Consider the following 14855-nt stretch of genomic DNA (forward strand, 5'->3'; position numbering starts at 1 on the left):
GATGTTGAACCTGATATTTCCTTTTTTTCTTTAAAGTTGAACATATTCGTTCTTTTTTAAAGGAGGCCTTAATTACTTTAGGGGTTAAATATCCTAAATTTTCTGATGATAAGCCTTGTATTCGTTTAAATTCAGTTTTTAATACTGGTGTTAATCTCTCTTGGGTTTTCCCTGTACCTGATGCTCTCTCTGACATTATTTCTAGGGAATGGTATAAGCCAGGTAATTTTTTTACTCCTTCTGCAAGGTTAAAAAAGTAATATCCTTTACCTGCTGCTAATTTATATTTATGGGAAGCAGTTCCCAAGGTGGATGGGGCCATTTCCACTCTGGCTTAACATACTATTTTTTGGAAGACAGTGCTTTAAGGACCCATTAGACATAAAGTTAGAATCTTATCATAGATGGGCCTTTTTACACTGCAGTTTATATTCTCAGCCCAGCTATTTCTATTGCTGATGTAGCTGCTGCTTCTACTTTTTGGTTGTCTAGTCAGAGCAGTATTCTGATGACTCTGCTAGTGCTTGCCAGGGTTGCCTTGTGGCTTAAATCCTTGTTTGCTGATATATTGGCTAAATCTAGATTTTCTCTTTCCTTTCAGGATAAGAAGTTATTTGCTTCTGATTTAGATTCTATTATATCTACTGTTTACTGGAGGTAAAGGGGCTTTTCTTCCTCAAAACAGAAAGTTTAGAGTGAAATCCAAAGCTTCTAATTAATTTTGTTACTTTCATCAGAATAAGGAACAGAAAGCGGACTCCTCTGCTCAAAAGCAATGTTCTTCAGGTTCAATCTGGAGACCTAATGCTAAATGGAACAAGTCAAAGAAGGTTAAGAAATCTATTCCTACTTCCAAAACTTCATGAAGGTGCGGCCCCTGATTCAGAAGTACTGGTAGTGGGCAGATTAAGCCTCTTTCATGAGACTTGGTTTTAGTCTGTTCCAGATCCCAGAGTTCGGAATATTGTTTCTCATGGATATTAGGTTATAGGATTCAGACCTCCCAGAGGAAGTTTTTATACTGTCCAATGTTCCAAGGAATCCTGTAACAGCTCAAGCTTTTCTTCAGTCTGGGAGTTTGGGATCCTCGAGTGGCGAGGTTGCCAATCAATTTTCTAGAACTCTGTGCAATTTTACAGGCCCTTCAAGCTTGGCCTCTGTTGAAAAAAGAGTCTCATCTCCGTTTCCAGACAGACAATAGCACAGCAGTAGCTTATGTCAACCATCAGGGGGGAACTTGCAGTTCCCTGGCAATGATGGATGTCTCTCAGATTCTTTCATGGGCAGAAACCAATTCATGTCTATTCTCTGCAAATTATATTCCTGGAGTGAACAACTGGGAGGCTGACTTTCTCAGTTGTCAAATCTCTACATCCAGGGGGTTGGTCTCTTCACCAGGATGTGTTCAATCAGTTTCTCGATCTTTGGGGTCTCCCAAAAATAGATCTGATGGCCTTGGTCTTTTCAGCCTGCTTATCTGTTTTCACCGCTGGTACTTCTTCCCAGAGTGATTTCCAAGATAAGGCTAGAGAAGTAGTCTGTAATTCTGATTGCCCCAGCATGGCCTCACAGGATTTGGTATGCAGATCTGGTTCAGATTTCCAGTTGCTCTCCTAGGCCTCTTCCTCTGCGGTCAGACCTTCTGTCCCCAAGGTCTGTTTTTCCATTCGGATCTCAAGTCTCTGAATTTGATGGCATGGAAATTAAACGCTTAGTCCTTTTAGACATAGGGGTTTCTCAGATTCTTTTATTTAAACCTTGATTCAGGCTTCTAAGCCTGTAACTAGAAAGATCTATCACAAGGTCTGGAAGGCCTTTATTTAATGGTGTATAGATAGGTGTGTTTTTTTTTTTTTTTTTTTTCCCTGACATTCTTTCAGAATTCCTAGGTTTCTGCAGTTTTTGCTGGGTGGTCTAGATAAGGGCCTATCTGCTCTTTCAGTTTTGTTCCACAGAAAGATTGCTAATCTTCCTGATAATTCATAGTTGTGTTCGGGGTCTGGCTTGTATTAAACCTGTTATCAAGCCTATTTCTTCTCCATGGAATATTAACCTTGTGCTATTTCTTCTGCTAGAAGAGTTTGAGTTATCTGCTCTTTCTTGTGAACCTTCTGATCCGATTTTTCATCAAGCTAAGGCTGTTTTACGGACGTCATTTAATTGTATGCCTAAAGTTGTTTTTTCAGATAACTTTAGCAGACAGATTGTTGTTTCTTCTTTTCGTCTTAATCCTAAAAATGCTTTTCAGAATCCTTGGCATTATTTGGGATGTTTTTAGGGCATTGGAATTTTACATTGATGCTACTAACAATTTTTGACAAACTTCTAATTTGTATGTTTGTTTTCTTTTTTCTGGCCCTAGGAATGGTCAGAAGGCCTTTGCTGAAGCAGCCTCTTGTAGAAAGGTTCTTCAGGCAGAAAATATATTGGGTTGTGGATTTAATTTAAGATGTTTTTAAATCCCTCCCTTTATGTTATTTCTCGTGAACTCTACAGCTTGGTTATAAGTTCCCAGGAGTAATGGATTGTGGACTCTGACCACCTGCATGAAAGAGAACCTAATTTATGCTTACCTGATAAATTTATTTCATGGTGGTAGAGTCCACGAGACCCCACCCTTATGTTTTTTGAGGTGGTTTTTAGCACATTTTTTCCTTTTATGACTCATTCCTTTTTTATTACCTCACTTTGCTTGGCTATACATTAGGCTAAGGTACCTGTGAGGTGGGAGGGGTTTTATAGAGCTCTTAGGGTTTGGGAATCTTTGCCTCCTTCTAGTGGTAAAGAAGAGTAATTAATCAGTAGTAGCAAACGCGTTGCTGATTAATTCACCGGTGTGTTTGCTCAGGAACAGTAGTTGTCTGCAGCTTCCAAGCGGTACTTTAACTTTGTGGGGTTAAACACAGACTTGCAGGGTCGCTAGTGCTGAAATGGCATGTTGTAACCAATTAGAGCATATCATTTGTTACCATAATTGCACTTTAAATTGGTGTGGGGAGCCAAAACTTGCAGCTTAAAACAGGCTAAAATTTGTTTCAAGATGTTAAGGGTTTTTCAGTTAAGCAACCTAAAATGTTTTCTGTGTATTGCATTAGATTAACACTAATAAATTGTCCCTATGCAAGTTATAGGGGCTATTATCTTGTTACAAATACATTACAACAGGACTCAACAAATTTTGTTCAATATGTATGAGCCAGCCCACAAATTTAGCAGCCAGTAACTTGTGGTCATCTCTGAAATATATATTTAGTATTTAGAATATATTAACATTCATTAAAATTATGGTGGAGATAAAAATATGAGATTAAAATCCTCCATGTCTCAAAAGTAAATCGATACAAATTTTTGAATAGATAATTAGCACATCTAGGCAAGTTCCCCACTTGCGATTCCCCAGTAAAACTCCACATACATTGTTACCAATGCACAAGAGGATTCTGGGTAAGATATTCAAATTAGATATGCAAAATCTCAGTTTTTTTGCTTCAAATACAGTTGTAACACAGCGATCCCTTAATACAATAATCCTATTAAGGGATCGCTTTGTTAAAAAAAGTATTTGAAGCAAAAAAACTGAGATTTTGCATATCTTTGCATATCAAGTATACTCTTGTGCATTGGTAACAATGCATGCAGAGTTTTACTGGGGAAACGCAAGCGGGGAACTTGCCTATATGTGCTAATTTTCTATGCAAAAATTTGTATGAATATATTAATAGACAAATGTGTGTTGTTGTGTATATATACATACATATGATACATTTTAGGTTTGCTGGTGGATATCAGTGGAGGGAAGTAGGGGTCACTAATGGTTGTCTTGGGGACTTTAAGCCAGGGCCTAATTTTAAAGCGCCAGTTGCTCCCTGGCACCGGAGTTTGTCGAGGCTTGGATTATGAAACCTTGTGGTGATTGGGTAATTTTAGTAAGTTAATTTCCATTGGCTGTTAGGGAAAGCTCTCATGTGTTATTGGAGGACAAAAATAAACTTGAAAACAAAAAATAAATGCACTAGTGCAGGTGTTAAACACAAATCATTTTATTATTGCACTATGATTTGCATATAACACAGTTCTCCCCTGGAATTTTTTAGCAGGTGCACCACTCAGCTGATTTTACTGACCACCCGGCTAAAATTTTAGCCAATATTAAACTTAAATTTGCTAATATTAATAATGTTCAATTTTTATTGCCCAAATTATCATTAATGGGACACAAAACCCATTTTTTTTTATGATTGACAGATAGAGCATGCAATTTAAAGCAACTTTTTAATTGATGTGAAATTTATGTTAATTATGTAATGAATTTGTGCTGTGGATAGCAGAAAATTATATAATATTAGAAAATATTACACTTCCCCCACCTAACTACTTAATAATGCCACCTGGCTTGCAACACATTACAGAATTTTCTTTTTGCATTTTTAATAACGTAAAAAAAAAGCTTAAAATTACTGGCACACTTTGTTGAAATTAGTACATTTTATGGATTCTATTATGTTCGTACAGCATGATAGTAATGCAAACTAAAATTTCACGGGCTATGTGGGAAAAAGTATTTGTGGTAATATTAATATATATAAAAAAAAAAAATCTAGAGAAATGTTATACTCTCAATAGCACTGTTTTTTAAAGTCTAAGAAGGGAGCTAAGTCTGCCAATACCTATAGCGCAATTAGTGCCTTTGAACCTTCAACCTCTCAGGATTCTATGATCCGAGAGATGTTTGCCCTGTCTACTCAAACCGCTTCACATGCAGTTCCCCCGCGGCATAGCTAATTCTCCATCTGGAGGGGGCCTTTTTCCTGCGGACTTTACCGCACAGCTACAATAGGCGGTGTCTGTGACCCTAAGTGCCCTTTCTATCTCTGGGAAACATAAGAGAAAGGTTAAACATAGTTCACCCCACTTGGAGTCATCTAAATTCCTATCAGATCTAGCCTGTATGTCTCAGCTATGCGAGGATGAGTTGACCTCTGTAGTGTCAGAGGGTGAACATTCTGAGTCGGAGATGTCTGTTACTAAGTCTCCTCCGGCAGAGGAACCTTCCTTTAGATTCAAAATTGAACATCTGCGTTTTTTTTATTAAAGGAGTACCTGTCTACGCTAGACGTTCAAGAGGCTAAGCTACCTGAGGAACCTAAGATCCCTAAGTTAGACAGGGTCTACGAAGCCGGGAAGGTCCCACAGACTTTTCCTGTACCAGTTCGTATGGCGAACATTATTAACGAATGGGCACTTCCAGTTCATAGCACTTCTGTTTGTCTTAGCTACGGCTCCAAGAATATTTACAAAGGTTCTGGGAGCTCTCCTAGCGGTGGCCAAAACACGATGTATCACAGTAGCACCTTACCTAGACAATATCTTGGTACAGGCACCATCTTTTCGTCTAGCAAGCGAGCACTCGGAATTCCTTCTAAGTCTTATTCGGTCACATGGAATGGGCGGAGACCCACAACTGTTTGCTATCCGCGATCCACATTCCGGGTGTGGACAACTGGGAAGCAGACTTCCTCAGCAGGCAATCTTTTCACCCGGGGGAATGGTCTTTCCAGAGATATGCTCCAGTTGGGGTATGCCGGAGATAGACTGTAATAACTTACTATCTGGCCTCAACTATCTCCCGCCTCTCTCTCCTTCAAACCATCCTAAATGCAACTGCAAGGCTAATCCACCCCTCTCGAAGCTCTGTTTCTGCTGCACCTCTCTTAGTCCCTTCACTGGCTCCCCATTCACAGCAGAATTAAATTCAAAATTTTCACCCTGACTTACAAAGCCCCACCCTACCTGTCCTCACACATCATTAAATATACTCCAGCCCACCCCCTAAGATCCAACAATGACCTGCTTCTTGCGTCCTCTACCATCACCTCCTCTCATGCTAGATTATAGGTCTTCTCTCGTGCGGCACCAACCCTCGAGCGCACTTCCTCGAGCTGTCAGACTTCCCCTAACCTCTCCTCCTTTTTAAACGTTACCTAAAGACCTTTTTTGTTTAGGGAAGCTTATCACCCGACTCATTAACAAATTAACTTCACTTACCTAACAGTTGCCCTTATCTATCTCCTCACTAATATCATTCTCACCTTTGCAGTCCCCACCTCCTGTTTCCCATCCTCCTACCCATCTAGATTGTAAAATGCAACGGGAATAGGGCTCTCAATTCCCCCTGTATTTGTCTGTAAAATTTTGTCTTATTGTTTTGTTTCTCCGTTGTACTTTTATCCTTGTACCCATGGGCAGCGCTGCAGAATCTGTTGGCGCTTTATAAATAAAGAATAATAATAATAGACCTGATGGCCTCCCATCTTGTAAATTTTAATAGTAACTAATCTCATTCTTTACTCACTGTTATACTTAATCATTTTCAGGATGAACAAAAAGCAGAAGATGAGCTAGCAAAGAAACGTGCTGCTTTTCTTTTGAAACAGCAGCGAAAAGCTGAAGAGGCTCGGATTAGGAAGCAGGTCCTGGAAGCAGAAATTGAACAAAAACGTGATGAAGCTCGGTATGGTTTATAATAATGCAATTTTATACAAATGCAATATAGAAAACAAAATGAAAAAGTTGGCATTTAATAGCAACTGAAAATGTCATAAACAAAGTTCAGAACTTTTTTTTTTTTATATATATATATACACACTCTATAAATTTATTTAATTGTATTTATTTTTATGGGATGTCATCAGGGTGGTTTTGATTTAAATCACGATTTAAATCTGTTTAACGCACTAGTCAGAGCGTTTTTACAGCATGGTTTGTTTTTTAGAATAAGTTTTCAGATTATTTTCCAGTTATATAAACCCTTACTGATTTTGACAATATATCATTAGATATACATACATAGCTAGATGATTGAAATAAATTAAATTATTGGGAGATGAACTATCTCTTGTTTAATAGGTTCATATTTGATCAACTTTTCAGCTGTACAAAACCAATAATATGTGATAATATCTTCAAGATAGAAATATTGTACAAAATCTGACAGAAACCTCTGGGAGAGTATGACCTTGTAAATGGATTTGTGGAATTAATTTACCAAAAAATTAAACATTACAGCCATGAATATACATCATCTTGTTATAAAATTAAAAACAAATAAAAATGTTCAGGATAAATAACATTTAGACTATAATGTATCTTAAATAGAAATTATATTTAGATAGATTTTTCCTCCAAAAAGCATTTTAATTTAAAAAAAAAATCCTATTTAAATAAATAAAATAAAAAATCTGATTTTAAATTTAAAATTTCATTTTTTTTTGTTTAAACAAAAAACAATTTTTGATTTTTATCCACCTTGAATGCCATGTATTTTATATAAATAAAAAAAATAAATAATAAAAATGCATACAATACAATTAGAGATCGAGGAGGTTAAGATACTTAGTTATCATGTTATTGCTGAGGATACCAGTTAAAACTGGGTCAAGAAACTGGAGGCTCAGGTTACTAAATGTAAGAATGATCTGATTTCCTTTAAAAATAAAATAAACTAGTCACAGCAGAAACGGAATACCGAGAGAAACAGATCTACAGTTAGTTGTATGGAAAAGGCGACGCTCAATATAATTTTAGACGTAGATGGCAGCAAAGGGTAAGACGTAATATAGACACAGTAGACACTAGTGGGGGTGACTCCTCCAGAGGGAGAACACTCAAGTCAAACAGCAGGTGTCAGTACAGAGGTCCCTTTAGGAGGGATTACTACACGCTCGGCAGGGAAACCTTCTATGCCGCTACCCAGAAGAGACGAAAGAGACCACACACTAGAAGGGGGATTCAAAGAAAAAACTCCCCAAAAAGAAATAGATATTGTATATAATCTCAGTGATAAAACATTTAAGTGATGATGAAAAAAAGCTGTCCTTTGTCCCTACCCCTAAGGTTGACAAGTTTCAACCCTATGTTGACATTTATAAACTACAAAGCTGAAGGATTATTTTAAGGACAAGGAACATACAAAATTCAACGTTTTTTAAAACAAATCCAAATTAAATCCTCCAAACTCAAACCCCTCTATTCGTAGCTTTACACGTATGTTAACTAGCGTTTATGAATTGGCTAGGGATGGTCTCTTCTAATCCCTCTAGAGGTGAACAAAATGCGTTGAAAACTTTACAGAGCGACAACTTTATCATTATTCATGCAGCCGATAAAGGAGGGGCCATAGTTATCCGAAATTGCTCAGACTATAGGAAGGAAGCATTCAGACAGTTATCTGACACTTCAGTGTATTTAAAGTTAAGGGGAAATCCTACTACACAGTTCAAGGCTAGCATTGACTCCATCTTGAAATATTGCTTTGAGGCAGGTGCTATCAATGAAGATGAATTCAACTACATGAGTACACAATACCTGGTGACTCCATTATTGTATCTGCTTCCCAAGATACATAAATCAATGACCACTCCATCAGGTAGACCTATAGTCTCTGCTAGAGACACTCTGTGTTCTCATGTAGCAGGATTCATTGATGCCGCTTTTCAATCTGTTGTGAAGGACTCATTCTCTTATCTATTGGATTCGTCTACATTTTTTGCGAAAATGAAAAGATGCTACATGGTTAAAATGTGACGAAATTCTGGTAACTATGGATGTGGACATTCTGTACACAGTGATTCCTCACATTGAGGGTGTATAGGCTATCAGGGCTATGGTTTGCTCCTCTTCAGCATATGTGGGCCTACTCATTGAGTTCCTGCTTGAGCTGTTAACTTTTTGCTTAGAGAAAAACTATTTCAAGTTCGAACATGAATTTTATTTACATTTGGGCTCTAATATGGCTCCCACATATGCTAACTTGTATATGTTGTGGTACGAGACATATGTTATGCAACCCCATCTATCACAGTCAATTAAATTCTATGTCAGATATATAGATTATGTATTTCTAGTTTGGAGAGGTCCAATAGAGCATCTAAAACTGTGGATAGATGGCTTGACTAAAATGGAGTCTCCTATTAGGTTCAAATCTGAGTATGATGTTGAATCTATTCTCTTTTTGGATCTTAACATCTCTAAGGCCATGAATGTTGATGGTTGAGTGTTCTGTTTGTCATTATATTCTAAACCTACAGATAAGAACTCATTGTTAATGGCAAATAGCTTCCATCCTACACATCAGTCCACTCCATAAGACCATGGAAATATCCTTGAAAGCCAATTGGGAGATCATAAAATCAGATAAGTCTCTACCTTTCTCGCATTGTGAGGCACCTCGGGTGGTGTATAAAAGAGCCTCGAATTTGAGGGACATCTTGGTGAAGAATGACCCCACAAGATGCTATCAGAAGGGATCATGGTTGAATGAGAGGAGGAAGCTGGGATGCTACAAGTGCGGTGACTGCACAACTTGTAACAGCATGATTACAGATCCCATCTTTCATCACTCCTTCAGTAAGAGACGTTATAAGAGCCATCATCGGCTAACCTGCACTACTGAGTTTCTAATCTACACTTTATCTTCCCCGTGCTCTCTGGTATTTGTCAGTAAAACGACCACAAGCTTCCAAGAAAGGATGGCTAATCATTGGTGTGCCATTAGAGAAGCAATTAAAACATGTGACTCTGATCAACCTGTTGCACGTCACTTTGTGAGAGCTGGGCACACGGCTGCTAGTCTACATACAATGCTAATTGATCATGTAGCACATCTGAAAAGAGGTGGGGACTGACACAGGATGTTGCTTCAAATGGAGACTAAATGGATCTACTGACTAGATATGGTGGCTCCTAAGGGACTGAATACCATGCTGGAACCCTTCTGAAATTTTCGATTGGGATGAATCCAAACATGATTCAACATGTCATATCTCAACAGGTCCCTCTATGATGACAAAATCTTTATAGCCCCTTGTATAGGTTTAACTTCTATATGGAATACTGTTGGTTTATCTTCTGGTGGTTTATATATCCATAACTATGTGCCCAGATATATTGGACTGTATGTACCAATGAACTAGTGCTGTCAACAGAGTATATTTTTTTACCATACTTTGACTAACACTGAAAATATTCTTATGTTTTCTATGTTAGATCCAATATATCAATTAAGCAGGATAGATCCAAGATCTTAAATCTTAATTTTTGTCTTAGTTGTTTTATAGGATTTACACCTAAGTGTTCAGTCCACAGATCTTGTAAAAAAACATTGCTTACGATAGTTGTTTCTATCAATAACTGTTGCGCTCAGCTACTGTGATATCCGCAATGCTTGCTATACTCAGTGATGCAGCTATCATGTGACACGCAGTGAATATGCAAATTTAGCCACATGGCTAGATGTATGCGATCATGATGAATACACTGAGGAATATCGCAATTGGCTGACACACAACGGAAGTCATTTGGTTTTAGGGTTTATAAGGTGACCGGGCGATGGGTAAAATACACTGCTGTTCAAACTGATGTGCCATTGAGAAAGGTGTCAGTTAAGACACCGACACGTTTGGTGACATGGAATTGAGAGAGAGACAGAGACCAAAATTGACAATATATCAATATACTGTATTTAGTTCTGTGTAACAGAATCGGATTTAACAGTTTTTGTTTTTATAGTATTTACTTGAAATACTAGAAGTGTAGTCAGCATACCTGTGCGTTTAAATTTTGGCCTGTTTCAATGTGCAAGCTGTTGGTAGTTACCCATATCCGACACTCCAAGGATGACAGTGTATTTCTCCATACATTTATCGCAGTCATCCGGTCCTCTGAGGGAATAACACATTAACTTCATACTCTCAAAAATAAGCCTGTTTTGCCTTGCAGAAGTGCTGTCGTTGCGATGCTCTTCTCGTATATTTCGGTGCCTATATGCTCCACATTCACAGGTTCATTTCCGGTATCCGAAACAGCAGAAAGGCATTGGGTCAGCTGATACCCCCTGTGTAGTAAGAACAACTCACTACGCGTGTTTTACCCTGCACTGTCTTTTGCTTCATGGGCTTCTTCTGGCGTGTAATCATGAACTACCAACAGCTTGCACACTGAAACGGGCCGAAATTCAAACGCACAGGTATGCGGACTACACTTATAGTATTTAAACAAGTGAACACTGTAGTTCTGCCTTCAGTTGGGACGCCCTATAAAGTCTGGAGGATAAGGAAACTTTAAGTCCGTAAATAGGGGTTAATCTGATGGTGGCTATATTTATTTAGCTCTAGCTTGTAATCATCATATATATGGACACAGAACGTTGTTTTGACAATAAGACTGATCAAATACTGTTGAAAAGATTTCCTGATCTTTGGGGATTTACATCTTTCTTCTGTTATGTGTGATCAGTCCACGGGTCATCATTACTTCTGGGATATTATCTGCTCCCTTACAGGAAGTGCAAGAGGATTCACCCAGCAGAGTTGCTATATAGCTCCTCCCCTCTACGTCACCTCCAGTCATTCTCTTGCACCCAAAGACTAGATAGGAGGTGTGAGAGGACTATGGTGATTATACTTAGTTTTTATAACTTCAATCAAAAGTTTGTTATTTTACAATAGCACCGGAGCGTGTTATTACTTCTCTGGCAGAGTTTGAAGAAGAATCTACCAGAGTTTTTCTTATGATTTTAACCGGAGTAGTTAAGATCATATTGCTGTTTCTCGGCCATCTGAGGGAGGTAAAAGCTTCAGATCAGGGGACAGCGGGCAGTTGAATCTGCATTGAGGTATGTAGCAGTTTTTATTTTCTGAATGGAATTGATGAGAAAATCCTGCCATACCGTTATAATGACATGTATGTATACTCTACACTTCAGTATTCTGGGGATGGTATTTCACCGGAATTACTCTGTAAAAGTACATTAAACCTTTTAATAGGTATTTAATTCATGTTAAACGTTTTTGCTGGAATGTAGAATCGTTTGCATTTCTGAGGTACTGAGTGAATAAATATTTGGGCATTATTTTTCCACTTGGCAGTTTGCTTGTTTTGATATGACAGTTTCGTTTCTCTCTCACTGCTGTGTGTGAGGGGGAGGGGTCGTTTTTGGCGCTCTTTGCTACGCATCAAAAATTTCCAGTCAGTTACTCTTGTATTTTCTGCATGATCCGGTTCATCTCTAACAGAACTCAGGGGTCTTCAAACTTCTTTGAAGGGAGGTAGATTCTCTCAGCAGAGCTGTGAGACTTATGTAGTGACTGTGTTTTAAAAATTGCTCTGTGATTTTTATGTTTAAAATTTAATTAGTATTACTTTACTAATGGGAACAAACCTTTGCTAACAAGTTGTGTTGTTTTTAAAGAGTGATGCTATAACTGTTTTTCAGTTCATTATTGCAACTGTCATTGAATCGTTTAGTGCTTCTTTGAGGCACAGTACGTTTTTGTTAAATAAGATTGTAACCAAGTTGCATGTTTATTGCTAGTGTGTTAAACATGTCTGATTCAGAGGAAGATACCTGTGTCATTTGTTCCAATGCCAAGGTGGAGCCCAATAGAAATTTATGTACTAACTGTATTGATGCTACTTTAAATAAAAGCCAATCTGTACAAATTGAACAAATTTCACCAAACAGCGAGGGGAGAGTTATGCCGTCTAACTCGCCTCACGTGTCGGTACCTGCGTCTCCCGCCCGGGAGGTGCGTGATATTATGGCGCCTAGTACATCTGGGCAGCCATTACAGATAACATTACAAGATATGGCTACTGTTATGACTGAAGTTTTGGCTAAGTTACCAGAACTAAGAGGCAAGCGTGATCACTCTGGGGTGAGAACAGAGTGCGCTGATAATTCTAGGGCCATGTCTGATACTGCGTCACAGCTTGCAGAGCATGAGGACGGAGAGCTTCATTCTGTAGGTGACGGTTCTGATCCAAGCAGATTGGATTCAGATATTTCAAATTTTAAATTTAAATTGGAAAACCTCCGTGTATTACTAGGGGAGGTCTTAGCGGCTCTTAACGATTGTAACACTGTTGCAATACCAGAGAAAATGTGTAGGTTGGATAAATACTTTGCGGTACCGGCGAGTACTGACGTTTTTCCTATACCTAAGAGATTAACTGAAATTGTTACTAAGGAGTGGGATAGACCCGGTGTGCCGTTCTCACCCCCTCCAATATTTAGAAAGATGTTTCCAATAGACGCCACCACACGGGACTTATGGCAAACGGTCCCTAAGGTGGAGGGAGCAGTTTCTACTTTAGCTAAGCGCACCACTATCCCGGTGGAGGATAGCTGTGCTTTTTCAGATCCTATGGATAAAAAATTAGAGGGTTACCTTAAGAAAATGTTTGTTCAACAAGGTTTTATATTGCAACCCCTTGCATGCATCGCTCCGATTACGGCTGCGGCAGCATTTTGGATTGAGTCTCTGGAAGAGAACCTTAGTTCAGCTACGCTGGACGACATTACGGACAGGCTTAGAGTCCTTAAACTAGCTAATTCATTCATTTCGGAGGCCGTAGTACATTTAACCAAACTTACGGCTAAGAATTCAGGATTCGCCATTCAGGCACGTAGGGCGCTGTGGCTAAAATCCTGGTCGGCTGATGTAACTTCTAAGTCCAAATTACTTAATATACCTTTCAAGGGGCAAACTTTATTTGGGCCCGGTTTGAAAGACATTATCGCTGACATTACAGGAGGTAAGGGCCACGCTCTACCTCAAGACAAAGCCAAAGCTAAGGCTAGACAGTCTAATTTTCGTCCCTTTCGGAATTTCAAAGCAGGTGCAGCATCAACTTCCACTGCACCAAAACAGGAAGGAGCTGTTGCTCGTTACAGACAAGGCTGGAAACCTAACCAGTCCTGGAATAAGGGCAAGCAGGCCAGAAAACCTGCTGCTGCCCCTAAGACAGCATGAACCGAGGGCCCCCGATCCGGAACCGGATCTAGTGGGGGGCAGACTCTCTCTCTTCGCCCAGGCTTGGGCAAGAGATGTCCAGGATCCCTGGGCGCTAGAGATCATATCTCAGGGATACCTTCTAGACTTCAATTTATCTCCCCCAAGAGGGAGATTTCATCTGTCAAGGTTGTCAACAAACCAAATAAAGAAGGACGCGTTTCTACGCTGTGTACAAGATCTATTATTAATGGGAGTGATCCATCCGGTTCCGCGGTCGGAACAAGGACAAGGGTTTTACTCAAACCTGTTTGTGGTTCCCAAAAAAGAGGGAACTTTCAGGCCAATCTTGGATTTAAAGATCCTAAACAAATTCCTAAGAGTTCCATCGTTCAAAATGGAAACTATTCGGACAATCTTACCCATGATCCAAAAGGGTCAGTACATGACCACAGTGGATTTAAAGGATGCTTACCTTCACATACCGATTCACAAAGATCATTACCGGTATCTAAGGTTTGCCTTCTTAGACAGGCATTACCAGTTTGTAGCCCTTCCATTCGGATTGGCTACGGCTCCAAGAATCTTCACAAAGGTTCTGGGTGCCCTTCTAGCGGTTCTGAGACCGCAAGGAATTTCGGTAGCTCCGTACCTAGACGACATTTTGATACAAGCTTCAAGCTTTCAGACTGCCAAGTCTCATACAGAGTTAGTTCTGGCATTTCTAAGGTCGCATGGATGGAAAGTGAACGAAAAGAAGAGTTCTCTCTTGCCTCTCACAAGAGTTCCATTCTTGGGGACTCTTATAGATTCTGTAGAAATGAAGATTTATCTGACAGAAGACAGATTAACAAAGCTTCTAAATACATGCCGTGTCCTTCATTCCATTCAACTCCCGTCAGTAGCTCAATGCATGGAGGTGATCGGCTTAATGGTAGCAGCAATGGACATAGTACCCTTTGCACGCCTACATCTCAGACCGCTGCAATTGTGCATTCTGAGTCAGTGGAATGGGGATTACTCAGATTTGTCCCCCACTCTGAATCTGGATCAAGAGACCAGAAA

The 14855-nt window shown here is 39.2% G+C and overlaps 1 protein-coding gene across 2 annotated transcripts in view; it reads left to right on the forward strand.

Moving 5' to 3' along the window:
• The window catches only part of CAMSAP1 (calmodulin regulated spectrin associated protein 1), a 139479-nt gene that overhangs the window by 109470 nt on the left and 15154 nt on the right, over positions 1 to 14855 (forward strand). For both annotated transcript variants that reach the window (XM_053695738.1, XM_053695739.1), the window contains exon 13: positions 6375 to 6511. In XM_053695738.1, coding sequence (XP_053551713.1) covers positions 6375 to 6511 — 137 coding nt within the window. The remainder of the gene's footprint in view (positions 1 to 6374; positions 6512 to 14855) is intronic.

The sequence above is a fragment of the Bombina bombina genome, chromosome 12 (assembly GCF_027579735.1).
Source record: "Bombina bombina isolate aBomBom1 chromosome 12, aBomBom1.pri, whole genome shotgun sequence".
NCBI lineage: Eukaryota > Metazoa > Chordata > Amphibia > Anura > Bombinatoridae > Bombina > Bombina bombina.